This window comes from Rhodotorula paludigena (genome assembly GCF_050403205.1).
Source record: "Rhodotorula paludigena JCM10292 DNA, Rt_paludigena_JCM10292v1_ctg86, whole genome shotgun sequence".
Classification (NCBI taxonomy): Eukaryota; Fungi; Basidiomycota; class Microbotryomycetes; order Sporidiobolales; family Sporidiobolaceae; genus Rhodotorula; species Rhodotorula paludigena.
In genome coordinates this window covers 1-26,563 of record NW_027481372.1, presented here as the reverse complement: position 1 = coordinate 26,563, position 26,563 = coordinate 1, and the positions used below count along the sequence as shown (strand labels likewise).

The 26,563-nt window shown below is 64.9% G+C and overlaps 12 protein-coding genes across 12 annotated transcripts; 5 read left to right on the top strand and 7 right to left on the bottom strand.

Moving 5' to 3' along the window:
• Nucleotides 1-848: 848 nt before the first annotated feature.
• On the top strand, nt 849-3,325 carry JCM10292_002628 (uncharacterized protein; the record flags this gene model as incomplete). The annotated part of the gene is made up of 4 exons (XM_076652688.1): nt 849-856; nt 972-1,505; nt 1,572-1,930; nt 1,995-3,325. 4 exons carry the CDS (start codon nt 849-851, stop codon nt 3,323-3,325), a joined length of 2,232 nt encoding a protein of 743 aa, XP_076501757.1.
• A 142-nt stretch (nt 3,326-3,467) lies between these two features.
• JCM10292_002627 (uncharacterized protein) lies at nt 3,468-5,320 on the bottom strand (the record flags this gene model as incomplete). The annotated part of the gene is made up of 7 exons (XM_076652687.1): nt 3,468-3,781; nt 3,839-3,951; nt 4,016-4,105; nt 4,165-4,742; nt 4,801-4,868; nt 4,931-5,158; nt 5,215-5,320. The coding sequence occupies 7 exons, from the start codon at nt 5,318-5,320 to the stop codon at nt 3,468-3,470; spliced, it is 1,497 nt and encodes a 498-aa protein (XP_076501756.1).
• A 172-nt stretch (nt 5,321-5,492) lies between these two features.
• Nucleotides 5,493-5,986, top strand: JCM10292_002626 (uncharacterized protein; the record flags this gene model as incomplete). The annotated part of the gene is made up of 2 exons (XM_076652686.1): nt 5,493-5,682; nt 5,772-5,986. 2 exons carry the CDS (start codon nt 5,493-5,495, stop codon nt 5,984-5,986), a joined length of 405 nt encoding a protein of 134 aa, XP_076501755.1.
• Nucleotides 5,987-6,742: 756 nt separating this feature from the next.
• Nucleotides 6,743-10,523, top strand: JCM10292_002625 (uncharacterized protein; the record flags this gene model as incomplete). Its single annotated transcript, XM_076652685.1, has 15 exons — nt 6,743-6,796; nt 6,879-6,977; nt 7,048-7,070; nt 7,132-7,156; nt 7,222-7,285; nt 7,341-7,366; nt 7,425-7,624; nt 7,683-8,520; nt 8,581-8,620; nt 8,687-8,925; nt 9,003-9,052; nt 9,116-9,285; nt 9,349-9,586; nt 9,643-10,052; nt 10,120-10,523. The coding sequence occupies 15 exons, from the start codon at nt 6,743-6,745 to the stop codon at nt 10,521-10,523; spliced, it is 2,880 nt and encodes a 959-aa protein (XP_076501754.1).
• A 240-nt stretch (nt 10,524-10,763) lies between these two features.
• JCM10292_002624 (uncharacterized protein) lies at nt 10,764-11,690 on the bottom strand (the record flags this gene model as incomplete). Its single annotated transcript, XM_076652684.1, has 4 exons — nt 10,764-10,871; nt 10,948-11,122; nt 11,193-11,350; nt 11,637-11,690. The coding sequence occupies 4 exons, from the start codon at nt 11,688-11,690 to the stop codon at nt 10,764-10,766; spliced, it is 495 nt and encodes a 164-aa protein (XP_076501753.1).
• Nucleotides 11,691-11,862: 172 nt separating this feature from the next.
• On the bottom strand, nt 11,863-15,886 carry JCM10292_002623 (uncharacterized protein; the record flags this gene model as incomplete). Its single annotated transcript, XM_076652683.1, has 6 exons — nt 11,863-11,951; nt 12,013-13,249; nt 13,310-13,951; nt 14,006-15,207; nt 15,270-15,475; nt 15,675-15,886. 6 exons carry the CDS (start codon nt 15,884-15,886, stop codon nt 11,863-11,865), a joined length of 3,588 nt encoding a protein of 1,195 aa, XP_076501752.1.
• A 370-nt stretch (nt 15,887-16,256) lies between these two features.
• UGP1 (UTP glucose-1-phosphate uridylyltransferase) lies at nt 16,257-18,841 on the bottom strand (the record flags this gene model as incomplete). Its single annotated transcript, XM_076652682.1, has 8 exons — nt 16,257-16,538; nt 16,604-16,716; nt 16,776-16,925; nt 16,987-17,506; nt 17,603-17,813; nt 17,871-17,947; nt 18,056-18,151; nt 18,770-18,841. 8 exons carry the CDS (start codon nt 18,839-18,841, stop codon nt 16,257-16,259), a joined length of 1,521 nt encoding a protein of 506 aa, XP_076501751.1.
• Nucleotides 18,842-19,129: 288 nt separating this feature from the next.
• JCM10292_002621 (GILT family protein) lies at nt 19,130-20,252 on the bottom strand (the record flags this gene model as incomplete). Its single annotated transcript, XM_076652681.1, has 5 exons — nt 19,130-19,244; nt 19,317-19,449; nt 19,525-19,609; nt 19,683-19,869; nt 19,936-20,252. 5 exons carry the CDS (start codon nt 20,250-20,252, stop codon nt 19,130-19,132), a joined length of 837 nt encoding a protein of 278 aa, XP_076501750.1.
• Nucleotides 20,253-20,732: 480 nt separating this feature from the next.
• ARC18 (Arc18p) lies at nt 20,733-21,784 on the bottom strand (the record flags this gene model as incomplete). The annotated part of the gene is made up of 5 exons (XM_076652680.1): nt 20,733-20,768; nt 20,933-21,204; nt 21,308-21,460; nt 21,553-21,658; nt 21,779-21,784. 5 exons carry the CDS (start codon nt 21,782-21,784, stop codon nt 20,733-20,735), a joined length of 573 nt encoding a protein of 190 aa, XP_076501749.1.
• A 110-nt stretch (nt 21,785-21,894) lies between these two features.
• On the top strand, nt 21,895-23,719 carry JCM10292_002619 (uncharacterized protein; the record flags this gene model as incomplete). The annotated part of the gene is made up of 6 exons (XM_076652679.1): nt 21,895-22,257; nt 22,320-22,415; nt 22,474-22,719; nt 22,809-22,965; nt 23,085-23,173; nt 23,255-23,719. 6 exons carry the CDS (start codon nt 21,895-21,897, stop codon nt 23,717-23,719), a joined length of 1,416 nt encoding a protein of 471 aa, XP_076501748.1.
• A 192-nt stretch (nt 23,720-23,911) lies between these two features.
• On the bottom strand, nt 23,912-25,772 carry DOS2 (Dos2p; the record flags this gene model as incomplete). The annotated part of the gene is made up of 4 exons (XM_076652678.1): nt 23,912-24,426; nt 24,487-25,423; nt 25,525-25,705; nt 25,768-25,772. The coding sequence occupies 4 exons, from the start codon at nt 25,770-25,772 to the stop codon at nt 23,912-23,914; spliced, it is 1,638 nt and encodes a 545-aa protein (XP_076501747.1).
• A 497-nt stretch (nt 25,773-26,269) lies between these two features.
• On the top strand, nt 26,270-26,463 carry JCM10292_002617 (uncharacterized protein; the record flags this gene model as incomplete). The annotated part of the gene is made up of 1 exon (XM_076652677.1): nt 26,270-26,463. A coding segment is annotated over one exon (194 nt), but the record flags the coding sequence as incomplete, so codon positions are not given.
• Between the last annotated feature and the right edge of the window lie 100 nt (nt 26,464-26,563).

Here is a 26,563-nt window from a genome sequence, read left to right as displayed (position 1 = left end):
GACGTGGATCTGCGACAGGGAGAGTAGAGCGTCGTACGAGCCGGAGGCCCTCTCGTTGCCTGCTCATCTTGCCGTTCGCTAGAGATGCAAGCATCGCCGACAATAGCGGCAGCGTGAGAGAGGAGCCCGTCGGATACAGCTCGAGCAAGCGGAGAAGGCGACATTCGCAAATGAAGCGGAAGCAAATGCACGGGTCGGCGAGCGGGACTAAGTGCGGGCGCGGGTGTGCGCAGATATAGAAGACGGTGCCAGTCTGTAAGGCTACCAGCCGCGTGGCTCGCAGCAGGACCGGGCTCAGTCGCGTTGGGAGGAGCGAAAGGAGCGACCAGCACGAAGCGGGGGGGATGACCGCGGTCGAGGCGAGTGAGGACGTGCACACGCTTAGCGGAGAGTCTTGGAAATGCTCGGCGCATACAGGGCCTCGCAGTCGAGATATGCGCGCATTCGAGGCAGCGATCGGAACGAGAGCAGCACGAAGGGAGACGCTCGCTCGCCCAACATTGCGCTTCGCTCGAGCCAGAGGTCGAAAGGAGCTGCACAGCTTCCGACAGCGATTCTGCAGTGGGTGGAACAGCAGCCGCCGACCGCTCCCGTTGTCATAGCCCGCGCAACTCGTCGCCATCGCTGTCGAGGTCCAGCCTCGCCATCTCACCGAGCGCCCGAGCGAGCAGAGTGGCCCTCGAGTCGGGCTGCAGGAGCTTGTTGAATCGACTGGCTCGGCTGGACACAGCCCGAACGAGGCGGGATCACTGCCGTGCACCTGCGCAGCTGCATCCAGGCGGAGCTCCCGTAGCCCCACGGCCGCTGCGGATTGAGGCGCTCGTGCAGCTGCAGAGCTCGCATTCACGATGAACCGGTGCGTTGCGTTCGCCGGCGGCTCACTCGCGGCGTTCCTCGCGACTCCACTGCGCCTGCTTGGCGTCTCGCCTGCTTCAACCCCTGCCAGGGCTTGCTGACGCTCGTTCGCACAGGATCGTCTCGTCCCCCGTCATCCGCAAACCCTCTCTCGCGCCCCTCCCGCGACGACGGCGCACCCTCACCCCTCCGCTCCCGCCGCTCCTCGTCCTCGTCCTGCGCGTCCTCCTCGTCCTCCTCGTCTTCTGGGCCGAGCACCTCTCCTTCCGCCTCGCCGCCTCCTGGCACTGCGCCTTTGACGACTCGCCCTCGGTCCGCGGGCGCGTCTGGGACGGCGCCTCCCCGCCGTCGAGCAGCGCCGCGTGGATCGACGACGCGCGATGGCGCGCCGCGGCGCAGAGGCGCGACCGCCGCGGGACGCCGTTCCACGTCCTCGTCGTCGCCGACCCGCAGCTGCTCGACATGCGCAGCTACCCCGGGCGCAACTGGGCACTGAGGTGGCTCGGCGTAAAGATCACGGACCTGTACGCGCGAAAGAGCTGGAAGGCCGTGACCGGGTACAGCCGGGGCAAGAGCGGAGGCGGGCTCGACGCCGTCGTATGGCTCGGGGATCTGCTTGACTCGGGCACCGAGACGGTCGATCATCGAGAGTGGGTCCTCCACTAGACGCATGTATCGCACCACAGGCGAGGCTGATCGTTCTTCTCGCGGCGCAGACATTCGGCCTACGTACACCGCTTCCACCTTCTCTTTCCGCTCCCGCGAGCATCTACCTCGTCCTTCTCGACTCTCTCGTCGTCGTCATCCGGCCGCTCCTCCCTCACCCCTCCCGTTCCTTCGATTATCGTTCCAGGGAATCACGACCTCGGCCTGCACCGCGGCTCGACTGCACTTGCGGCATACGGCCGCGAAGTCTTCCGAGACACCTTTGGGCCGACCTGGGGCGTGCGAGAGTGGAACGGGTGGGAGGTCGTCTGGGTCGATGCGATGGCGCTGCTCGAGCCCGAGTACTGGGAGAGCGACGGTGGCGGGTTCAAAGCGATGCGGAGGTGGCTCGAGACGGGCATGGGCGGAGGTGCGCACGCTTTCGCTCGGCCCTTTTCATCAACCTCGAAACGCTGACCAGTCCCGTCCTGCAGGCCAGGTCACCGTTCCGCGCATTCTCTTGACGCACATCCCGCTCTATCGCCCCGAGGGCGCCTCGTGCGGCAAGCAGCGCGAGCACTCGCGGCCGATTCGTCAAGGGGCCGGTCGTAACTACCAGAACGAGCTCGACGAGCGCGCGACCCGCTATCTCATGCGGCTTGTGCGCCCTTCCATTGTCTACTCGGGCGACGATCACGACTACTGCTTCGTGCGGCACGAGGGGTACACGAGCCCGCTGGACGGCAAGACCCCCGTCGGCGAGACGACGGTCAAGGCGTTCTCGATGGCCATGGGCATCCGGCGACCTGGGTATCACCTGCTCTCGCTATACGCACCGCTACCTCCCCTCGACGCCGAGGATCCCGACGACCCCGAGACGCCCGTGTCGTACACCTACACGCAGAAGAACTGCACCCTACCTGACCAGCTCGGGACCTACCTCCACCTTTATCTGCCGCTCTTCGGGTCTTTCGTCCTCTTCTTCTTCGTGCCCAAGCTCGCTGTCGTCGTCCGCACCGCAGTCCAGCGGCGCCGCACCGCCCGGCGTGTCGCTTCTGCACGCGCGAATGGCCTACCATCAGCCGCATCGACGCCGCATCTCGGCAACGGCGCTGGAGGTGTGCCCGGTACGCCTGGGCGTGGCGGCGCCGGGCACGGGCACAAGCGATCGCTCTCGCGCACGCTGCTGGGTGGCCTGCCGGGCTCGCGCCGCGTCAGCACGGCCGAGGAGGACGCCGATGCCGAGGACGTCGAAGCGCAGTTCCCTGGCTTGCTTGGGGGGCTGGCGCATCTAGACCATGCCGGCGGGTATTACGCAGGCGGGCCGCCGACCGACGACGAGCACGGGTTTGACGACGGCGGCGAGTTTGGCGCACACGACGCGGTGGATGCGGGAGGCGCGGGAGATGCTCCGGGCACCCCGGCGAGGGGCCACGTGCGGCGCGTGTCGCGCGTGTGGCTCTGGGAGGGGACGAGCAAGCCGTCGTCGCCTTCGCACTCGATCTCGCTGCCCGGCGGACCCGCGTCGCCCTCCTCTCGGGCTTCCCTACCCACCCGCATCGCCCGCCTCTTCCAGCGCGCGTTCGACCGCCTCGCCGCTAACTCGCTCCTGTCTCCGCTCTCGCGGCACGTCCTGCGGCCCGTCGTGCGCGCTGCGCGCTCGACATGGCGCAAGCTCGCTGCGCCGTTCGTGCGCCTCGCAGGCGGCAAGGGACTCGGCGGACCGCTCGGACAAGCGGGCGCAGAAGCCGTTGCGCAGACGTGGGAGGTCGCATGGCCTGCCGTTGTATGTTGGGTTGCCGTTGCGGCATGGTACTGGGTTTAGACAGAGGCGCTTCTCCTGCTTATCCTTGCACAGACACTGCATTTGCCTCGCTGTGCGATGCGGGCGAGAGAGAAAGTACGAACACCGCATGCATTACACACTGTCGAACCTGAAACGGAAAGGGAGGGAATGGCGGCACCGTCTACCGACTCTTGAACCACTTGATGGCAGACCAGCCAACCCAGCCCGTGCTGCCGAGCAACACCGTGACAATCGCTCCGAGCGTGATGAACACTCCCTGGAGGAAGAAGACGCGGCGGATAATGTTGGCGTGCTTGGTGCGCTTGAAAACGAGCTTCTGCTCGCGCGGGAAGAGGGAGGCGAGGGCGCTCAGGCGCGAAGGAGTGAATGGCGCAAAGAGGGCGGGGGAAGAGGTCGATGAGCTGGCGGTTGGGCGGACGAGGCGCGAGGTTGACAGATAGTGGGACGGCGAAGTGAGGATGTTGCCCGGGTCGTCTGGGAAAGAGCGACAATCGTCAGCACAGTCGAGACAGAAAAGCGCATGGCACGCACAGAGGGCCTCGAGCGGAATGTCGTTCGCGTAGACGGTCGTTGCGGTCGACTCGGCTGCGAGGTATTCGACGACCTCGGGCTCCGGGCTGAACAGGTACAAAACGGACGTGTCGCTGTTCGAAACGAAAGAGCTGTTCAGCGCGGTGTGGAACTTTGCAAAGGCGGGCAGACACGCACATTCCGCCGAGCTTGTAAAGCAGGTCTTCGTGGCTGCCGAACGTCTCGACCGGCAGGATCGGTCCTTGCGGGCTCTTCGTCAACAGGCCGCTGTGAAAGGCGCAAAGTTAGTCGTGTTGGACATGCTTGTAGAGGACACGCCAACGCACCAACTCGGGTTGCTCAAGACGGTCGGCGGGTAGAATCCGTCCTCGTCCCCTGCCTTGCGCGCACCGCCGCAGAGCACCCTCGCACCCTGATCTTTCTCCCTCTTGAAGTCGGGCGCCTCCCATGCGCCGCCGCGCATCCTCCCGTAGTCGCTCGCGAGAGCTGCGTCGCGTCCGAAGGCGACTCCAATCTCGTGCAGGATCGCATCGAGTAGAGCGCCAGCACTCTCCTCATGTACGAGCACGCGTGCCACCGAGCCGGGGAGGCGACCAAGCGCGTGGAACTTGCCGCGCACGACGAGGCGGGCAACCGAGGCGAGCTCAGCGGACGAGGGCGAGAGGCGGTCGACCACAGCGGTGGCTCCTGCAGTCCCGGCCGATGCAACGAGCGTACTGCCCGACTCAGGGACACTCGTAGTACGGCTGGTGATGACGAATACGGGAGCGCTGGGCTTGAGCACAAATTCGGGAGCTGCGAAAGTGGCAGGGTCGGACGTCGTGAACAGGTAGGCGAATCGATTGAGCGTTTTCGTGAGCGTCAACTCGAGCAGCGACGAGAGGGAAGGCGTCGACGAGGGGAGCTACAGGGAGAATAATCAGCCTTGCGATGGTAAAAGTGCATTCGAACTCACGACTTACGAAGCAGGCGATCGCATTGCCGGTCGAGATGCCCATCGCGAGAGGCGCAATCACCGAGTAGAGCGGGGCTGCATACAAGGCAGAGTCAGCTCCAGCTTGCCCGTCGACGCTCCAGCGACTGTGCACGTACCGGCTGCATCGCTCACGATCAAGAGGACACCCTTCCCCTTCTCGATGCGGCCATCGTCCTTGAGAGCAGCCTCCTTCCTCTCCTTCTGCCGCTCGTACTCGACGTGCTCGAGCGTACGCTTGACGAGCGCGAGAACAAGTGCGAGTTCGCACTGCGCCTCGACCGAATTCACGCCGGTGTCCTTCTGCAAGGCGTCCTCAAGAGCGCGGCGCTCCTCGGAGATGATGTCTGACAAGCAGAACAGGTCAGTTGCCACTGGATCCAAGGAGAAAAGGGATGCGCACTGTAGAGCTTGACGAGCTGCTCTGCGGCGAAGCGAGGGTACGAGACGGATCCGTCCAGCGCAGCTGCGTGGACGGCCTTGTACTTTGCAAGCAGCTGAGAAGCCATAATGAAGTGCTTTCAAAGCGGCAAGAAGAAGCGAGCAGCGAAAGCAGGCGGTTTCGGCTCATCCACCCGAGCGAACGCGGGTGAGGTGGGAGGCGGTGCCGGCGAGGCGGGGCAGCGCTGTGTAAGCTCTCCTCGTCTCGCATTCGCCCTCACAAAGCAAGCAGAAACCACGATGGCAACCACGATCACGACTGCAGCCGCTGCTGCTGCCGAAGGCGGCATTCCGACCAGTGTCCTCCGCCTCCGCGGCGAGCAGCTCGTCGAGGAGCATTCGGCTCGACGTCAGGAGACGGTGCCGCTCGACCAGGACGGTCGGCGAAGCGATCGAGAGTACCGAGCGCCGTACGACGGGCCGAATCCAGGTGCGTTACGAGCCGAACAGCGGGGAGAGAAGCGGAGGTAGGGCACCAAGCGAAGTCATCCAAGCTGATCGCGCGTCTCTGCCCTGCAGCGAGCTGGCCCGAGGGTCGCGGTGTGCCGCACTACCGCCCTCTGCGCCGCAACGAGGCAGCGACGAGGCCGCTCGGCGCGTCGACCGACCAGCGCATCTTCGTGACCCTGATGATGACGGGCGTTTTCGTGCTCGGGAGGGTGCACGGCGCTTGGACGAGCACCGTCGGACGGGTCGCCGACCTGTGGGAGTACCCCATCGGCGGGCAATTCTGAGGAGCAGGAAGAGCAGGAGGAAGTGGGCGAGGAGGACGAGGTCGAGTCGCGGTCGAGCGAAGCTGTGTACGCGCGGGCAGGTGTGTCTGTACTTCTGCAGCAGGTTGTGTATTCCGACGTGTCTCTCCGTTCCTAGCAGCGCGAGCGGTTGCGGAACGAGTCGTCCTGCTCGGTTCGCCTTCGCCCTCGATGAGCGTATCGCCGGCAAGCGCAGGGCAGCGGGCTCGCCGGCTCGTCTGGAGCACGCCATCCGCGAGCAGGTGCGCGGCAAGCTCACGGCGAGTCTCGTCGGTGTCCAAGCGGTGGACCGAGGCCGATCTCGTCGCCTCGCATCTCGTCGCTTCTTCCGTCCTCACATCTCTCTTGATTGGCCGGACGGGCTCATATCGACGCGATAAGGTGCTGCGGGCTTACACGGTCTGTCCGCTGAACGCGGGCCTCTCGCCTTCCCCGCCGAGTCTTCTCATTCCCGTCGCTATCGCTTGCTGCCGGTTTGCAGACGCTGGGGGATCTGTGACTCGCTCTGCTGCTCGTAGGCTGCGCTTCTATGTACTGCAAACTTGCCTGGCCTCCGCTCCGTGCGCAGTGCACCGTGGCCGCCATGCGGTCTCGCCCCGGGCGGAGGCTTCGCCGGCTTCGCTGTTGAGCCGAGGCCCGGGCTCCCTCCAGGTGCCCCCCGCCCGCCGCCCCCGCCGCTCCCGCTCCTCGTCGCGCCCGCCCACCTCCAGCCCGACGAGCCCGCAGGCAAGCACGACGATGGCCGATGTGCAGGTGCAGGAAGAAGAAACAGCCCCTGTGCGGACCCACGCCGTGCGTCCGCATCCGCTTCCGCGTCTGCATAGGCTCGCTCGAACTGCCCTCCCGCTGACTGGCTCCCAGGCCCGTCGTGCAGTGCACGCAGCCAGGCTGCAACCAATCCTACGCTCGGATAGAGCACCTCGAACGGCATATCAAGACTCATACGGACCCCGCCGGCTACACTTGCAAGGAGGTGCGCTGTCCTCCCTCAGCTTGTCGTGGGCGCCGTCTGCTGACCTCTGCTGCGACGACTCGGCTCATAGTGCGGCAAGAGCTTCGCGAGGAGGTGCGTCCTAGATCCTCGCCACACTCCCGAGGCAATGGTGCTGACGCCGGCAATCTCGCAGCGACGTGCTTCGTCGGCACACAAAGGTCCGTACACCGAGTCGCGATCACAGCTTCGTTCAGCACACCTGAACCTCTTTATTCGCTCGCAGATCCACTCGCGCGAGGCTACAGCACCGGGCGAGGGTGGCGGCACGGCAAAGCGGGTTTCGCAAGGTGTGCCACCTTGTCCATCATCTCGAGCACGTTGCTCACTAATCCTTCGACGCAGCTTGTCAATCGTGTGCCACCGCAAAAGTGAGCACGAATTTGTCTCCGCGAGTCTACAAAATGACGCTGAAGCCTCGTGACGCAGGTACGCTGCAGTGGCGCGCAGCCGTGCGAGAGGTGTAACAAGCTCAAGCGCTCGTGCGAATACGACACGGGCCAGTCGTCGGCTTCATCGACGCGTGAGCCGAAGCGCGCGCGAATGCAAAGCCAAAGCGTCGAGCTTGAAAACCCGACATTCGATCTTCAGGTCGACGCGAATCTGAATCAAGGCGATCCTACCGTCGAGTTAGTCAACGCGCCTGACTCGAGCGCATCTTCTGCTCACCACCCAGAATTGCTGCAGGAACCATCTCCAACTGCCCTCTCCGCCTCCGTCTTTCCGGCTTGATTCCTCTTTGCCGCTCCCCCCGCCGCTTCCACCAACCTTCCCGCCGCCTCTCACCTTCCACCCGCAACTACCTGCACAATCATCAACCTTCACGAATCAAGGCAGTCTCGATGCGGGGCCCTCGACCTTTCGCGCAACCTACTCGACCGCTCCTGCCCAACAGCCCGCTCCCGCCGGCTCGAACACGATCCTTGACAGCCTCCTCAGCCTCGTGCTACAGCAACAACCGGCTGGTACGACGACGCTCGAGGACGACCTGTCGAATGCTTTCTTCCTCCCGACCGACGACAACATGTTCTGGTCGCAATTCCTCCAGTCCCCGTCAGCCTCTCTCCCGTCGCCAGTCCACCTCGAGCCGGCGCCACCGTCAGTGCAGCATGACGAAGCTGCTTCGCCACCACCGAGCTCTACGCCCTCGTATCGCCCGCGCATCCTCATCACTGCGGCTGGTATGCCCTCGCGGCACGGCTCGCCCCATCCAGAAGTCGGCCCTGCAGGCGAAGAGGGAGAACTCGACCCTGGCACGGCCTCGACGGGTGGTAGGAGCACCGCGGCCGACGCAGCTGCGCATGCCGCCGCGTCCGCTTCGTCTGCATGGCCGCTCATCTGGAATCCGACGGGCCACGAGTCGTCCGTGCGCCTCGACCGCGAAGCGTCAATGTCCATCCTCGCCACGCCCATTGCGCCTGCAAGCGGCGCCGGGCCAAGCCTGCCAAAGTGCGACGAGCAGCTGCGCATCGCGCTGCTCGAGACACTCAGGTTTGCGCAGCTGAGCGACGACGAGTACCATGCGGTGAGTAGAGACTCTCATAGCTAGTCTTGGTGCCTCGACTGACATGCTGCCTCTGTAAAGCTGTACGGCACCCTCTCGCGCATTCCGCTCCCTGTCTTCGGTCCGTTCTCGTCTCGTCTCTCGTCTCGTTCACTGGTCAACTCAGCCTGACACGTCGGACCTACAGACCTGCTCCTCTCGCTCTACTTCGGCCACTTCCATCCGCTCATCCCCTTCCTGCACGTTCCGACATTCAACCCGAAGAAGACGCTCGGGCAGCTCCTCCTAATACTCCTCGGCATCGGGGCCGTCTACGCGCCGATCTCGGGCGCGCTGCAGCTTGGGCGTGTCCTCGTCGAGGTCGCGAGACGTGGTGTGGAGCGACTAATCAACCGTGACAACCGCTTGGCGAGGAGTCTGCCGATCGTGAGTCGGGCTTTTTTTTCGGCTTCGCAGTACTCCGCCATAGTCGTTTACACAAGCTAACTGCGATACTTCCACAGGCACAAGCACAGATGCTGTGGGCTGTTCTGCGCTGGACTGGCTCGGGCAGGTGCGTACCCTTCGCTGAAGCCCTCTCGCTCACACCACGTCTGACGCTCTCGCCGGCTCCCAGGACCATGGAGCTCGCCGCCGTCTTCCAGAGCGTGCACACGACAATGCTGCGACAGCAGCGCGTCTTTGAGGATTCGCAAAGCCGCATGCCGGTTGACAATTCACCAGCTGCGCAATGGTCGGCTTTCATCACGAACGAGGAGCGGCGCCGAACAGCCATGGCGTGCTACCGTGCGTCTTTGTCAACACCGTTTCTCACAAGAACTGTCAGCTCTAATCGTTACTCGTCCGCAGTTCTCGACGGCGAAGCGGCCGTTCTCCTCCGGACGGCGCCGTGCATGAACGGCAGCGAATTGAAGACGCTGCTGCCGTGCGACGAGAGCTTGTGGACGGCTCCAAACGCCGAGGCGTGGCTCGAGGCCAAGGCGAACGTGCGAGACCCCGTTGCAATCCCGGTCGTTCTCAAGCTCTTGTCATCCGACTCGGCGACGCCACTTCCTGCAGCTATCAATCTCAGTCCGTTCGGCGCGCAGTGCGGTCTTCTCCTCCGCTTGTCTCCGAAATGCTCGCTGACTCCCACTTATGCAGTGTTCTCGTCCAAGCGCTGCATCTCAACCTGCATCACGTCCAGCAGCTCCGAAAGTCAGGCGTGTCAAGCCATGCCGACCTCATCACGACGCACGTGCGCCGCTCGCTCGGCCGCCTCGCGCGCGGCACGGACGAGTTCACTCCTCGCTTTGGCGCAAACGGCGGGCTGCAGTCGCAGGACGACCCGGCGCTGTACGCCGCGCCGCGCGCATGGTACCATCTAGGGCAGATCGCGACCTACATTCCACTCGAGGAGCTCGACGGCGTTGCGCGCAAAGCGGGCGATGGCGAGGCGCAGAGGGCGCGCGAACACTGGGTGAAGTGGATGCGGGAGCACAGCGAGCAGGCAAGGGTGCTTGCGTTGCACGCAGGGCAGCTGCTGCGCACTTTGCGCGATTTTCCGACCCACGGTACGGGCTCACTCACGTATTTTTGCCGATACGCTCTACTGACGCATCGATCTTGCGCAACTCGCAGGCACGTACGAACCCGCCACGCTACTTTACGCGACCCTTGTGCTGTACCTCTACGCGCGCTCAGTGGAGAAGCCTCAATCTTCCTGGAAGCTTGCAGCCACTCCGCCGCATCCCTCTTCCTCCGCCGGCATGCCCGCGCATCCGCCCGCGGGCCCCAATGCGTTCTACCTCGACACGTCCCTCGACGATCCATCGTCATTCATCGCGTTCGGCGGCACGGCAGCCATCACTGTTCCCTCCGCGCCTGGCTCCCTCGAGCTTGAGGGAGACGAGGCAGCGCGAATCACGCTGCGCGCCGCGGTTGAGGTGCTTGCCGCGCGACCAGTATGGAGGGTCGGGAGGACTTTCATTGCGGTGCTTGGGAAAATGCTGGCAAGGGAGGGCGAGGCGGGCTTGGGGGCATAGCGATGTGACACGAGCAGGCTCGCGGTTTCTCCGAGAAATCACTTGCATCAATCTGATCATTCGGCACGTTCTTGCTGACCCCTGTGCCAATGATCCGTGAGAGCACCCAACTAGAGAGCTTGTCACTTTGTGGCTTTCACGTGAGGGCAACGTGCGGGTCGCGGTCTCGCGCACCCAAGCAGTCCGGTGAAAGAATGCGCGAGTTGAGCCATCTTATAGTGAGGTGCACACCGAAACCTATCATACAAGCACGCCGTAGAGACCTGAGATGAGAGCTAGCGAAAGAGACAGTGCGACAGGCAAGAAGGAAGACGCCGTCGGAAGAAGGGAAGGAGGCGCCGCGGCGAACTGCAGAAATTGCAGGCAAAGGTGGAAACGAGTCATTGAATTGCTCGACTTAGAACAGCTCTCGCTCAACGCGTACCTGGAGGTGGGTCGGATTGGGCGACAGGTCGGTCACGCCGCCCGCTCCGCCGCTGCGCGCTGGTACAGCCGTATTTGTGATGTTGCCCGTCGGCGGAACGGTCGACGCGGCTGCAGTGTAGACGAACGTGTCTGTGTATGAGCCTGCGCCGGCCGTGTTGACAATGGTGACAACGCTTTGGGCGAGAAACGGGCGACAAGGTCAGCTATGCGGTCTCAGGAAACGGGAGATCGACGTGAACGAACGATCCTGGGGCCGGGCTCACTCCCGACGCTGTCGGAGTGAACGTATTGGGCGCCGAAAAGAACGGGACGCTCTCAGTCCCCGTCACGGATCCGCTCGTCGTGGGCGAAGCGGCGGGCCCGCTCGACAAGTCGGTGGAAGCTGGGGCTTGCGAGGTTGACTGTATCGAGGTGAGCGTTTCTGCTTGACGGCGGTCGAAGCGCAACGGGATAGGCGATGCGAGCTGTTGTCGACGAGTGTTTGCGTACGGCGGGGAAGGGAAGCAGAGTCAGCTCATCGCGTGCCTCGCGAATTAGAATGACGAAAGCCGTCGGGGGTAGACACTAGGCTCTGCATGCCACAAGCACACCGCCGCGCTGCACCACACCCTGCGGCGACTTCGATCGCTATGCCGGATGCACCGCCTCCAGACGAAGCGACCGATGGAGGAGACCGACTCGACGCACCGTTTGCGCGGTGAACAGCACGAGAGTGATCCAGAGAGACTGTACACGAAGCATCGCAGGTAACGAGCTGCAGAGGCGAGCGCAAGAGGGCAAAGTTGTTCACGACCGCGAGGTGGGGCGGCTCGCCGAAGTCGCCGAAGTCGCGAAGGGCGCTCATTTTTGGGTGAATAGCACAACTCCGATTTCAAGCTATTGGAAGAGCACACAACAAATCCTTTTGCAATTCTCACCGCCCGGGCAACCTGCGGATCTGTCGCCTCCTCGGGGTGGTCGTTCCACTCGCCGACGCCTCTTCGCCTCCTCCGGATCCAAAGGCTGCGAAGAGGAAATCTCAGTCTCGCTGCACGTCAGATAAGCGAGCAAGCGTATGACGTACAGAACATGGGCGTTCCGCCCGGCGTACCCGACGGAGCCGCGGCCGCACCGAACGTGAAACCGCCACCTACGCTCGGCGAGGCTGCCGCAGGAGCTGCCGCACCAAAAGAGAAGCCGCTCGCGGCGGGAGCCGGACTGGCAGGGGCGGGGCTCACGCTCGCCTGGACGAACGAGAAGCCCGTTGACGCCGGCTGGGCGGGTGCAGAGGCGCCAAAGGAGAAGCCCGTCGCTGCCGGCGCCGCAGATGCGGCAGGCGCGGTCGGAGTTGCTGTGGCCGAGGTCGACTGGCCAAAGCCAAAGCCGGTGGTAGCCGGCGCGGCGGATGCCGAGGGCGCGGGACTCGCGCCGCCGAAAGAGAAGGGCGAAGCGGCGGCGGGCACAGCTCCGGTCGACGACGTTTGTGCCGTCGGGGCAGCCGCGCCGAACGAGAAAGGTGATGCGGCTGGTGCGGTCGGCTTGGGCTCCTCGGGCTTGGCTGGCGTGCCAAACGAGAACGGCGAAGCGCTTCCGGGCGCGCTAGTCGCCGACGGAGCCGCAGGCGCGCCGAACGAGAACGACGGCTTTTCGGCCTTAGTTGGCTCGCTAGCAGCGGAAGCGGTCGGTGCGCCAAAGCCAAAAGGCGAGGGAGCCGCAGCTGCCGGAGCAGGCGCCGAGACCGATACCGCTGGCGGTGCGGCTGGAGCGGCGCCAAAGGAGAAACTGGCCGCTTTGGGGATATCGGCGGCAGGCTTGTCGAGGGCAGGAGACGAGGTGGAAGCGCCAAACCCGAAGAGGGGTTTGGGCGCAGCCGCCGCTGTGTCGACCTTCTTGTCGACAGGAGCGGCAGGCGAACCGAAGCTGAATGGCGCGTTCGGCGTCCCATCCTTCTTCGTCTCGGTCGCTGCAATAGCAGGCGATGCACCAAAGCTGAAGGAAGGCTTCGGCGCAGCAGTGGCGGCCTCCTTCGGGGCGGTATCAGGCTTAGCGTCGGGCGCGCCAAAGCTGAAAGAAGGCTTCGGTGCCGCGGGCGCCTCGTCCTTCTTCTCACTTGCAGGTGTCGGCGCGCCGAACGAGAACGACGGTGCAGCGGGCTGCTTTGTTTCGGTGGCGGGTGCGACGGCTGACTTTGACCCGGCGCCGCCGAAGAAGTTGGGAACGGAAGGCTTGGCAGTAGCCGTGCTGGTCGAGGTTCCGCTGGTGGTGGTGGTAGTTGCGGCGGGTGCGGGAGATGCACTGGGCGCGACGAAAGAAGGTGCGGGCTGCACGGCAACGTAGGGTCAGTGGGCTCACCCGAAGCCGCATGCACAGGACCAACGCACTGCCTTGACCTCGTCCTTCTTCTTCTCCTCGGACGCAGCTGCGACGAGAGGCGGCGCCGCAATCGCGTAGTCGGCTAGCTTGAGCTTGGCCGGCTCCTTGTCCTTCTGCTCCTTGTCCTTCGCGGCCTTGATGCGCTCCTCCTCGCTCAGGTCGTAGTCGGTCGGGTACAAGTCGCCGCCCATGGCGAGATACGCCTTGCGACGCTTCTCGCGCTCGGCACGTGCCGTCTCCTCGTCCTCGAGCAGCTTGCGCACCTCGTAGTCGGACCACTTGCGCGGCGAGTTGCGCGCAACGATCCCACCGCCGAGCCGCATGCGACCGTTCGCAAGCATCGGCGACTGGCGCGTCGGCGTGCTCGAACCCGACGAGGAGCCCGGGCGCGCGAGGATCTCGTTGATATTGCGGTAGGTGCGCAGAGGCGTGCCGGCGCCTCGGATGTAGAAGTCGCTGCGGAGGTCCTCCTCGCCGAGCGCGTCGCCGGGCACCGCGTCATCCTGCTGAGCTTTGCGCTCCTCAGCCTCGGCAGCCTCCTGCGCGCGGAGCTGGCGCGTCTCCTCCTCGAAGGTCGTCTGCCACGCGAGCTTGCGGTGCTCGAACGCCTGCTGGTACTGCTCGTTCGTCAACCACCGCTCGACGATGACCTGCGCGACGACATGTCAGTACGGTTGCATTCGAGAGGGCCTCGGCACACGTACGACGTGAGTCGCCTGAGCATCGGGGTGCTTCGAGTCCTTGGGCATGCGGTACTTGAGCCTGCGCTCGCGCACCTCGCACAAGCGCTTCTGCGTCCCGTCCAATTCGATCTTGTACCGGTCGCCCTCGTGGTTGACCCACTCGTCGCCCGGCTTGCGCGGCGTGTCGGGCGAGACGAGCTCGAGCTCGCGACCCTGCGGCGAGGGCGAGCGTTGCCGGCTCTTGAGGCCCGACGCGCGGCGAGCCTGCTGCTGCTGCTTGGCGATGATGCGGCCGAGGCGAGGATTGCCGCGGAAACCGCTCGTCGACGATGGCGGAGGGGACTTGGCGGCCGGGGAGGCGGGAGTCGAGCTCGAGGGCGTCGACGAGCCGTACTGCGGAAGGTCGTCGCCCATCATGTCGTCGTCGTCCGATCCGCGGCGCTCGAGTCGCGAGCGGAAGCGCTTGACGGGTGCAGGTTTTTCCTTGCCTTTGCCCTTGTCGACAGGCCGCGGCAGTTGGGCCGCCTCGTCTGACTCCGAATAGTCCGAGTCGGCGTTCTTTGTCGGAGCGCGACCTTCGCCATCCTCGTCCAGGTCGAGCGCGTCCTCGTCGTCCGTGCGCTCGAACGAGGTGTCGGCGAGGCTGCGCTTGTCGCGCCCGCTGCCTGTGCCGACTGCGCCCTTGCGCGCCTTCTTCTTCTGCTGTTTGACCACTCCGGTGTCGCGCTGCTCGAGTCCTTCGCTCGAGAGGGACCCGTCCGATGCGCGGCGCTTCTTGCCCTTCTCCGGCTGCGCAGCTGCCTCTCCTCCCTCGCTCGCGCTCGGCTCGAGCGTGCGCGAGCGCTTCGACGCCTCGTCCTCTTCGTCCTCGTCGTCATCCGGACGGCGGCGCGTCGTGCCCCTCGGGGCGGCGGGCTCGCGCACGAGCGCCTCCTCGTCCAGCTCCATCGGCGCGTCTTCCTCGCCGCCGTCGTGCGCAAAGTCGTAGGCGCCGCCGACCTTGGAGCGCTTCTCCCCGCCGGTCGGGGGAAGCGCGTCGTCCGAGTGAGCGCGCTTGAGCGGCGCACGGCGAGAGAGGCTCGAGGTGGTCGGGAGGACGGGCGCAGATGCGGTGAACTCGTTGCGGAGCGAGGAAGGGGCGCGGGCAGGCGAGTCGACGTGCGAGGAGACTGAGTACGGCGGGGGCGTGACGACGGGCCGCGGGGAAGCAAGGGGAGAGTAGGCTACATGTGAGATCGAAGTCAGCACAGTGTGTCGAGCGTGCACGCGACAAACGAGTGCGTACCCGACCGTCCGCCATTCCGTCGCTCCGTCATCGTATTCGACTGCGCCGGCGAGCCATACCCTGCCCCGAACCGGCCGTACGAGCCGCGCCTTTCGAGGTTGGGCGAGGTGCGCGAGATCGAGACCGGCGAAGGGCGACCAGCGATCACGTCACGCTTTGGCGGGTCGTAGCGGCGAGGGTTTTGCGCGGGAGTGGGAGCCGGGCGCCTGCATTGAAGTGCGGGAAGAAGTCAGCGAAGGGACCGACGACAGAGCGGAGTTGCGACACGCGTAATCCGTTTGGTGCGCGCACACCTGCGCACCCGTGAGGGCCTTCGCGATAGCGCACGAGGCGATTTCCGCCCGCTGTTGCGCTCGCCGTCGAGCACAAGCGTCCAGACGGAATGTCGAGGAGAAGAAGACTGACCGTCTCGCCCTCGTGACGCGCTTGCCGTTGCCCTGGACGTATCGCCCGTACAGGAAGAGCGCGAGCATGAGCCACAGGTACCACGGGACCCTGCGCGCGAGCCACCACGCGAGCGAGAGCACGCGCTGCTTCAGCGGAGCCGCAGCGGCCGGTCCGACGCGGTCGCTGCCAAAGTCGACCTCGTGTACGGTGCGGTCGGGCCAGTGGTCCATCTCGGCAGTCTCTTTGCGCCGAGAGGAGCGGGGAAGCGAGATGACGGACAGCAGAGAGGTGAGCGCGGTCGAGATGACGGAGGTCGACCGGTCGACTCGCGTGCGCAAGGCTGCGAGGCAGAGCAAGTCTTTCGGTAGTGCGCCCGTAAGCCCTGCAAAACAAGTCGCGTCCCTCGAAGGGAAATCAAAGCCCACCTCTCTTCCTCAACCCGGCCACCGCCCCTCTCGACTCGCTCACACTGCGAAAAGGGGTTGCAATTTTCCGGGTTCGAGCTGCACTGACTACACAAGAAAAGGGAGGAGGGGAACTACCAGGCGCAAGGCATGAGGGCGATGAGGAACGATGCAAGGTGCGCAGGAACAGGCTCGCTCAGTGGTCGAGCAGCGAAAGCGCGCCCGTGACGAGCTTGTTCTCGAGCGTCGTGCCGTCCGGCAGCTCAATCTTGGACCCGTCGTTGGCGACAATGATGACGGTCCCGCGCAGGACGGTCGCGCGCCCGAACGAGACGTCGCCCGAGACGGTCAAGTGGTCGAGCTCGAGCAGGCTCGGGATCGTCTTGAACCGCTTCTGGAACTGCGCCACCTTCTTGAACGCGTCGCCGAGCTTGATGACCGGCGTAGAGAGGAACATGCGGTCCGGGTTCATGCGAAGCTGGGTGGTCGAGTCGCGTCAGCGCGGGTCTGAGACGACAAGCGACGTGAAGGAAAGACACGGACCGTGCCATGTTCGAGTAAATAAAGGTCACTCATCAACAGCAGCAGGTCCGAGCAGGACTTGACGGGGAGGAAGCGGGAGCGAGGGACGTTGATGCCGTGAGCGTTGTTGAAGTCTGCGGAGAGTTTCGCCGTCAGTCGAGCCCTCTTTCCCGCGTGTGCATTCTACACGCACGCTTGATAGCAGCACCGACGGCCGTCTCGAGCTGGATGACGGCCTCTCCCTTGTCGGTCGTCTTGTTGTTGACAATGATCTCGAGGTCCATACCGTCGTTCTCCATGATGCGCTTGATCGCGCGCAGGTTGACCCACAGGTTGTTCGTGTCTGTGCAGTGCGCGTGTGAGCTCTCGGGCTAGTAGACGCAGACAGACGAGAGCAGACGCACTGAAGATCTTGAACTTGCGGACCGACTTGAAGTCCTCGACGTGGTCGCTCGGGACCTGAGCAATCTCGAGGAGGCGGACGTTGCCCTCGTAGTTGATGAGCGTGCCACCCTTGACGTCGGCCTTGGTCTTGTCCGTCACCTCCATGAGGAACTCGGCGCCGCTCGTGTGCATGTGCTCGAGGATGCGCGAGTCGACGACGGCGCCAAGGTTGTCGACGTTCGACACAAAGAGGTACTCCTTGCCGCTCGCGAGGAGCTTGTCGACGAGGCCCGAGTTCATGATGGCGTCAAACAGGTCGCCGTGGCCGGGCGGGTACCACGCGCCCTTGTCCTCGAGCGCCGACTTGGGGCACGGGAGGAGCGACTCCTTGTTGACGCGCGGGTAGCGCGACTGATTAAACGTCATGAGCTCGATGCGGTGGTTGGCGTACTTCTGGATGATGCGCGCCGTGTCCTCGTCCGTGTTGAACGAGTTCATGAGGATGAACGGAACGTTGACGTTGTGCGCCGAGTTGAGGTGCTGCGTGACCCAAAGCGTCAGATACCTTGCGAATGACAACGCCGGCGGGCTGCCATGCAACTCGAGCACCAAGCTATCGGTAACGCGACAACGCACCTCGATCTGGCGGACACTGAGGTCGAGGAAGGTCATGCCCTCGCGGACCTCGATGATACTCTTCGGGCCGACGCAGCCCATAGTCGTACCGAGACCACCGTTGAGCTTGAGAACGGCGAGCTTGTCGAGCAGGCCCGGGTTCGACACCTCGGGCAGGTCGGCGTACGGGACGACCTGCTCCTTCGTCGGCGGCTGGATCTTGTCCCAGTCACTGCGGGTGCCTCGTCGTCAGCTCGTGCATGGGCGGGAGGGGATAGAAGCGGCGCACATCTTCTGGCCCTTGGCGCGCTCAGCAAGGTAGCGGTTGAAGAGGATGAAGAAGCTCTGCATCTCGGCCTCGAATGCCTGTGCGCCAGTTCAGGACGTGAGCCGCTGCTCACGGTTTGGCGGAAGCTGGGGCAGTCGAGGGGACGAGGCGAGTCGAGTAGACGGAAGGAAGAGCGCGCAACGCACCTTGCGGTAGTCGGCGTCGTCGATCTTCTGGATCATGGCGTTGAGCTCGTTGCGCATGGCCTTGGCCGACACGCCGGTCGCGGCCGACTTGAAGTCCTGCAGACAGGGGCCGCGAAGAGCGGGGGTCAGCGACATGGTCTCGCCGAGGCGCAGGGTGCTTTGTCGAAAGCGCAGCATGTCGTGGTTGAGCTGAGAAGCGCAGTGCAGGTGCGGCTGTGCAGGAACAACGTCCCCAGCATGCAGCACCGTGTCTCGAGGGATTGCTCGTCCCCCACGGACGCGAAACCTCGTCGGCAGCGCGCTGCTCGAGTTGCCGCGAATTTTGCGCATCCCAAGTGCCGTACGAGGTGATTCGCACGCTCAGAAGCTGCCCAGCGTCCGACCCGGCGCAGTGGACCCTTACTGCGTCATGTCCCCCACCCCTCGCCTTGTCGTCGTGCAAGCTCGCGCCAGCGCGAGCGCCGGGCGCGGACGATTCGAGTGGAGCTGTACAGCGTCGAGACGGGCACGGCGCAGCACGTAGGCGAGCTTGAACGGCGGATTCCCACCCGGCAGACGGCCCAACGTGCCCCGCCCCGCGTCGACCCGGTCCAGTTCAGCGAGCACGGCAGTCCGAGATCCGCCGGTTGCGTCGCAGAGCCACATTTGACACAGGCAGAGTGTGGAGCATCGCGAGAGCAGGCAGGGAGGAGAGAGAGAGAGTGGGGGACGCACCATGGCAGAGTGGCCGCGGGCGCGCTTCGAAGCGGTGCCGGCAGACTGTGCGGGTGCAGACGACTGGTCCATGCTGGCCACGACTGGACTTCTGCAGAAGAGTGGAGGAGACGAGGGACGAGAGGGAAGTGCGCGAGCGAGCGAGAGCGCGTCCAAGGTGACGACGAAGGCGCGAGTCCTTCTCGTTCAGGAAGGCCGCCCCGATCGCTCAGTCTCGCACATACACGCGCGCTGCTCCGACAGCCATCTCTCCCGCAATACCTGAGCACGTTCAACGGGGCCAGGACAATCTTCTCTGTACACCCCGGACCATAGGGGCCCATGCCAATCTGCTCTGTACACCCCGTCGATCCCCTACACTCAGTCCTCCGCCTTGCCGCCCACGTTCAGCTTGACCCAGCTCTCCTTGACCTCGCGCACAAAGTCGCCCACCTCGTGCCCTGCCGGACACTCCTTCCACGTCCCGTCGTGCACGCTGTTCCAGGCGTCGTACGCGAGGTGTCAGTTCTCGCCCGATCTCGAGTGCGAACGAAGCAGCGCAACGCACCACACGGGCTTGTCCTCGATCAACACGGTGCAGCTCTTGGTCACGCCGAGCTTGTGCGCGCGCCGAACGCTCGACAGGAGCAAGTGTCGGCCCTCTTTGCCCGTCACGCACGACGCAACCGAGTCGTTCCACTCTGCGCAGTTCAAAAGCGTCAGTCATCAGGTCTGTAGCTGCTGTGGACACCTAGGGCGCGAGCAAAGTCACGCACCCCGCTTGGCGACCTTTGCGCATTCTTTGGCCGCAGATTCGCTCCCGATGCGCGAGCGGTCGCCGTAGTTCATGCACTGGACAAACTGCAAAAAGCACAACTCGGGTCAGCTCGATCGTCAAGCGTGCGCACAAGCAAAAGAGAGGAAGTCAACGCACATTCCACCAGTCCTCCCACCCCTGCTTGCCCCTGAGCTGCGCGCGCAACTCGTCGCCCTCTCCTTCGTCTCGACTCGCCGCGTCGGCTGGCGTCCAGTGCTTGGCCGCGCACAGCTGCTGCATGTTGCCGACGCACTCGCTGTCGCCGTGCATGCACGTCACGCCGTGCGTCGCCGTCTTGTTCTCGCTGCGGACGAGCGGCAGGATGAGTTTGTGAGACTGGGAGAAAGCGCGGAAAGGCAAGCGAGCGCACCGGCCGATGTAGACGAGCTCCATCGACACGAGCTCGCTCACCTCGCCCCTCGGCACGTCTCCCTCCTTTCCGCCTCCACCACCACCTCCTCCTCCTCCGGGTACGAGCACGCCTCCCGCGCCGCCAACCCGGGTCTCAAGCACGCGGTCCCACACGTTCTCGCACAGCATGGCGTCGGGACACTTGGACATGACGCCAAGTGCGACGGGGACGAGGCGGGTGCTCGACGGCGAGGCCGACGAGTGGAAGGGGAGCTGGACGGGCGAGGCGAGCGCCGAAGGGAGCGCGAGCAGCGCGGTGGCGATCAAGGCAAGCATCGTGACTGCTCTCTGGCTGTCTACTGGGCTGCTCGAGGCGGTGGTGGCGGTATGAGGCGGACCAGAGATGAGAGAATCGCAGTGACGCCAACGAGGGTGCACTCGCTTGGAGAGAGTGGTGCGGCTGGTCGTGTAGCTTGTCTAGTCTGATCAAGCCTGGCAATGCGGTCGCTGACTCTCTGTGAGTGGACAGAGGCGAACGCGAGTGGCGAGGTCAAGCGAGAGGAGCGCCACCATCGGCTCGCCCGATAGTCGATCCCGATTTTCGCTTTCCTGAGCCACCGTGCAGAGTGCGAGTGTGATTCAAAGAGATGTACATTGCGGGCACGGCAGAAACAATGGAGGGAAAGGGAGAAGGGTGGGAAACGGGCGCGCGAGGACCGCCTGACGAGATGAATGTCCGCCTCGGTTGGCAGCGGGGAGGGTCTATGCAGAGAGCCGCGGGCGCGACAAAAGCTTTCGAGCTCATGGGCAGGTGATCTACGAGCCGAGCTGCTTGCCCATGAAGCGGCGCTTCTGTGTGCGAGGAACTCGAGGATGGTCAGTGGTGACGGTCGGGAATCGGTTGCGCCGTCAGGCGTGCACTCAGCTACGGGCGCGACAACTCGCACACACACGGGCACACGACTTCGTCGCAGAAGGCGCTGCTACGCCCCAGCCAGAAGCAAGCGCAAACGCACCTGGAACGCCATCCACCACTTGCTGGCCTTTGCGCCGCCGGCGGTGCTCGCGTCGGCGGGGTTGTAGACGTGCTGCTCGACGAGGCGCGCGACCGTCTCCTGGCGCGCGTGGACGAGGTAGGCGCGGAGCGCGTCGGACCCGACGCGGTCGCCCGGGCCCGGGCCCTGGAAGACCTGGTTCATGGGGAAGCCTGGCTCGCCGGGGAGGGAAAAGTGGCCGAGGGCGTGCGTCGTCAGGTGCTTGAGCGCATCTTGTGCCGCCCAGCTGCGGGCTGCGGGATGAAGCGGGAGTGAGCGGACTCGGGGTCGGTGGGGACGGAACGCGGTGTCGATGACCCAGTCTCGCACTCCCGGAAGACCCGCTACGCAGCTCACCCTGTGCGATCTTGCCGAGGCAGTCGCCGATAAAGAGGATGAGGTAGATGAGGACGCGGTCTGCGCTGCCGTGGATCTCAAAGTTGCGGAAGAGCGAGTTTGGGCGGAAGAGGGCGAGCGCCTCGTCGATGATGTCGGGCTGTGTCGTGTCGGCTGCGGTCGTCTAGGCGGTCAGCGGTGCGCGGGAGAAGGGAGGGGTGGTCGCTCGGCTTGGAGGAGGAGGGGGAGGGGGACGGTGAACGGACCGGGGGAAGGCGCGGCTCCACGGATGCGTGACGAGAAGGGGAGGAGAGCGAGGTTTCCGACTTCGCGGCTGCCCTGCGTGTCGTCGTTCCAGCTCGAGTGGTAAGCCTGCGATGAGAGCGACGAGGTGGGGGTCGGGGGGTGGTGAGGCGCGAGAGGACGGGACCGGGTGCAACAAGGGGTCAGTCGGGCTGTACGAGCGCTCTTGAATGCTCCTGTGGTGCTCACGGGCATCTCTGCGGGTGCGTGCGGCGTGCGAGGAGCGAGAGTGTTGTCCTGCGAGATGACGAGCCTCCAGTCTTCGCCCTTTTCTCGCTCCTGAGAGTCTTTTGAAGCGCGCAGTGATGGCTCCAGTACTTCCCGGGAGCTATCCCGTGAATCCTGGCGAACCAGCTGCACCTCTCGCCGCTCCTCCTCTTGCACCGCCCCGCTCCTCGCGCGACTTGACAGCCGCCCCTGCCTCATTCGAGAGCAGCGGGGAGCAGGTCAAGGGCGAGCAACCACTGACTGGTCTTCGCAACCGCTTGCGCCGCTTGCAACGCCCGTGGTCGTCTCGCCACCTCGCCCTCAACCGCGAAGAATCGGCGCTCGCTCACGATGCAGCCCGAGTCAAGGCCGACTACGTCACGCCAGACTCTCCATCTGGTACACAGAGCCTCTGCGGCTCGACGAAGAAGCGCCGGGAGCGTTCGGAGTCGTCGGGCGAGGTGCGCCGTCGACCGCTTGCTTCCGCGTGAGCACGTCTGCTGACATTTCTGTCACGTTGCAGCCCTGTACCCGCTTGCTCGATGTCGACACTGCTCGCTGGATGTCCTCCTTACCAGATGAAGCCAAGCTAGACGAGCTGTACCTCCCGGGCACCCATGTCCGTCCGCTTGCCGCCGTGTGCCATCCCGCTCTGCTGACCCTCTCCTTGCACCCAGGACTCACTCGCGCTCCATTTTCCATTCCTCTCCTCAATCTGCCAGACCACCTCGCTCACGGCGCAGCTCCGCGGCGGCATCCGCTTCCTCGACTTTCGCTTTGCCCTCCTCGACGACGGCTCGCTGTGGGCGTACCACGGCGCTGTCCCGCAGCGCAAAAGCGCAGACGACGCGTTCGAAGAGGTCTACCGCTGGCTCGAGAGCGACGAGGGCAGGCGCGAGTGTGTCGTCATCTCGTGCAAGCAGGTGCGTCCGGTCGATGAGATCGCCGCCAGCCGTGTTTGCCCTCGGTTGGTCCGGTGCTTCGCGCTGCTGACCCCGTAACATACTCGCAGGAGAACCCGGCACCGCTCTTCTCGACCGCGATGTGGGCGCTCCTCGACCGCACGCCTCGCTCGCGAGCGATCTGGTACGACGAGGACCGCTGGCCCGCACTCGGCGACGTGCGCGGCAAGTGCGTCATGTTTTGCCGCTTCGGGTGGGGGACAAAGCGTGAGCTGCTGGGATTTCGCTTGCCACGTGTGCCGGTTCAGCCGCTCTTCGTTATTCCCTGCTCCACGTCGAAAGTCATGCCCGCCCACTGCCTTGCTGACCCGGTCGCCCGATTGCAGGTGGTCTACATCCTCCAAGATGGCCGAACGACCAGCGCACAGCCTGGAGCACCTCGATCGGCGGGCGCGAAACGCTCGTGCAAGACTGGGTGCGTTCCCGCTGAGCATGCCCCGCTGTCACTAGCTATGCGGCGCCGCTCCGGTCACTGATGCACTTGGTCGTTGTGTAGTACGGGCTCGCAAACCCGCTCGTCATCCCGCGCAAAGCCGCACTCGCCCTCTCGCTCTTTTCCACTTCGACCTCGTCGCTCCTCCCGTCACCCTCTCCTCGACCTTCCTCATTGACACAGGCCACTATTGCACCAGGATTCACGGATCAGGCGCCGCCCCTGCCGCTGCGCATCAACTTTCTCTCCTGCGCCTCCTTCCCGGGCCTGTATCCCTCCATCGCGGCGAAAGGCTTTGGCCTCCCTTCATTCCGCCTCGGCTTTCGCGGCGTGAATGAACTCGTCCTCGCCGGTCTGGCGCGGCTAAAGGACCGGACGGGCGAAGAGGCGCGGAGAGGCAGGCGGTATGAGAAGGGCCAGGGCGGAATGGTCGTCTTGCTCGACTTTTGGGAGTTTCCGCGCACGCGGCAGCGTGAGGACGAGCGTGGTGCATTAGCGAGAGAGGTGGTGCGTATGAACTTTGCGTAGACCGCGCCAGGCTGGTCCTGATGAAACTCGCGCGCTGACGTGCCGAAGCCGAATGAGTGAGACCTAGCTTTACAAAAGACGGAGCATGTAACGAGAGCAGACACAGAGTGACGACATGAGAGGGGTACAGACATACACGCAATCAAGAGTCGCGACACACACGAAAGCCACGAAGAACAGATCGCCCCTTCTTCACTCCCAATCGCTGTCATCGTCGTCCTCCTCTTCCTTCTTCGGCTCTGGCGCCTTCTTCGCGTCCTGCTTCACCGCCGCTCGCTGCGGCACCTCGGGCGACGCGGCGCCCTCGTCTCCGCTCGGGTTCCCGCTCTGCGCGCTCACCAGGTCGTAGCTGCCCGTCCCGTCGCTGCTCGCGCGCGGCGAGCGCTGCTGGTCGTCCGACGCTGACGGTGACTGGTGCTCAATCGCGACTGCGGGGGAGGCGGGCGTCTCGGCGGCGGGGGCGGCGGCGGGAGTGGGGTCGGCGGCGGGGGAGGCGGGAGGGAAAGTAGGCGCCTCGGGCGCTTTCGGCGTGTCGGGCGCAGAGGGCTCGGCGGGCGTGGTAGTTGATGCGACGGCGGCGTCGAGCGAAGCGGCGGGAACGGCTGTGGGCGAAGTGGCTGCGGGCGGGATGCGCGGCGAAGCGGCAGACGATGCGCCGTCTTCGTCGTCCATGTCCCAGGAAAAGTCGTCGTCGTCCTGCTCGGCGACTGTGCGTCGGCGGTGTCAGTGCATAGCAGAGTGCGCCGACGGGTAGACCGGACACGCACCCTGCAGGACCTTCTTCCTCCGCTCCTCCTCGTCCTCGATCTGCTGCTTGCGCCAGAAGTAGCGCGTCCAGAACGCCTCGTCGCTGAGCTGTGCAGGCACGAGCTCGTCGCGCGTCTTGCGAAGCACCTCGCCGCCCTCGACGAGCTCGTGCTGCACGAGCGCCTGGAACGACTCGCTCTCGAACGAGCCATGCGTCTGCTGGACGCTCGCTAGGTACTGCGCGAATGCCTCGCGCGAGTCGGGCGCGCCGGGGGTAGAGGGCGGGTCGGCCGGGTCGACGAGAAAGATGGAGGGCTCGGAGCGGAGCTTGTACACGAGCTGCTCGCGGCGGCTGAGTCCTCCCGCAGCCTTGTCGAGGCTCGCGCGCGCCGCACTCGTGCCTGCACCTGCGCTTGCGCCGGGCGGGACGACCTTGACGGCATCCTTGGCGAGCTTGCCGACCTCGGCGCTGAACTCTTGGAACCAGTGCTCGCCCTTGTGCAGGTAGTTTTCGGCGACTTTTTGCCCCTCGCTGAGGTCGAGGTGCGAGAGCTGCGACTGGAGCTGGTGCAGGTTGGTCGAGAGGTTCGACTGGAGCGACGTGAGGTTGCGCGAGAGGTCCTTGACGTTCTGGTTCTTGGCGAGCGAAGCGAAGAAGGCGGACGCGGCAGCCGCGGGCGTCTCTTGATGTTCATGCGAGTCGCCTCCCTCGCGGTCGACGCCCTTGCCCTTGTCAACCCGGGCAGGCGGGACATCGTCGAGGATGACGGGCATGCCGTCGGCGCCGATGACGACGCCCTGGTTCTGCGCGGCGGGTGTCTCGGACAGGCGCTGGATCTCGGCGCGTGTCTGCTCGCCGAGCTGGTCGAGGCCGGCGCGGGCCTGCGAGATGAGCGGCGTAAGGTCGGCGCGCGCCGAGTCGAGCTGCTTTTCGGCCGTTTGCAGTGCAGCCGTGCCCTGTGTCGGTGGCGCGAGTCAGTCGACCGTCGCTGCGATTACTGGCTGACCTGGCGCGGCCGGGTGTGCGATGCCGCAGCCGGGAGTGTCGACGCACGCACCTGCTTCTTTACGCGGCCCCAGAAGCTCGAGAAGCCCGACACGACGTTCTGGACCTCTTTGTCGAGCGCAAGTGGCTGGGGCTGCGAGTCTGCGGGCGCGGGCGCGGGCGTGGCGCCCTGAACGGGCGTCTGGGAGCGCGGCGGGGTTGCGATCGGAGTCGACACGAAGCCGCCGAGGGACCTGCGTGGGTTGTGGGACGGGTCAGTGGTGCTCTACGAGCCAGTGTACGTCGAAGGACGCACTCCATGGGCGGTGTGCGCGCGGTCGAGGCGGTGCGGGGGGGGCGAGTTGGCTGATGAGGCGGCGAGGCGGGGCGTGTCTCGTGTCGCGGGCAGTACAGGCAGAAGCGGGCGCGGTGCAGCGGTGCAGCGGTGTCCCTTTCGTCTGTGCTCGCGTACGAGAAGCGTGGGCGAGTCTGGCTCGAGTCGCGTCGGGAGCGAGCTTCTGGCGGAGACGCGGATCCCGTCGCTCTCTCCCTTTCGCACCGACGCCGTCTCGTGGTTCTTGCTGCAGCGCGTAGGCTCACTGGCTCGCGTGCGCAGACATGCAAGGCGGGCGCTGACCCGCGCACCGCGAAGGACCCTGCTCTTGGCCTCCTGTCTCCTTTTCCGTCCCGGGTTGTCCGTGTCTGTGTTCGCTCGCGCATGCCTGCTCCCGTTCGAATGCTCGAGTCTCTCGCTTCTGCTCCCTGCGCACTAGCTGAGCGTGCAACACTCGCTCAAAGCGAAGCGCGGGCTCGGACGCATGTCGCTCTCGCCCTATGCCTCGCATCGCCGCACCGTCCCGCTCCTCGGCATCCGCAAATTCCGCAACCCCTGGCCGTCCGCCACCTCGCTCAGCCTCGAGCAACTTGTCACCTCGGGCCCGTGGCTTGCCCGACCCTTAACAGGGCTCGACGGCGCGGTCGAGGACGTCAAGCGCGTCGTGCCAGACTGGGGGTTAGGGTTAGGGTTAGGGTTAGGGTTAGGGTTAGGGTTAGGGTTAGGGTTAGGGTTAGGGTTAGGGTTAGGGATGTCTCTTATTCAGATCTGAAGCTGC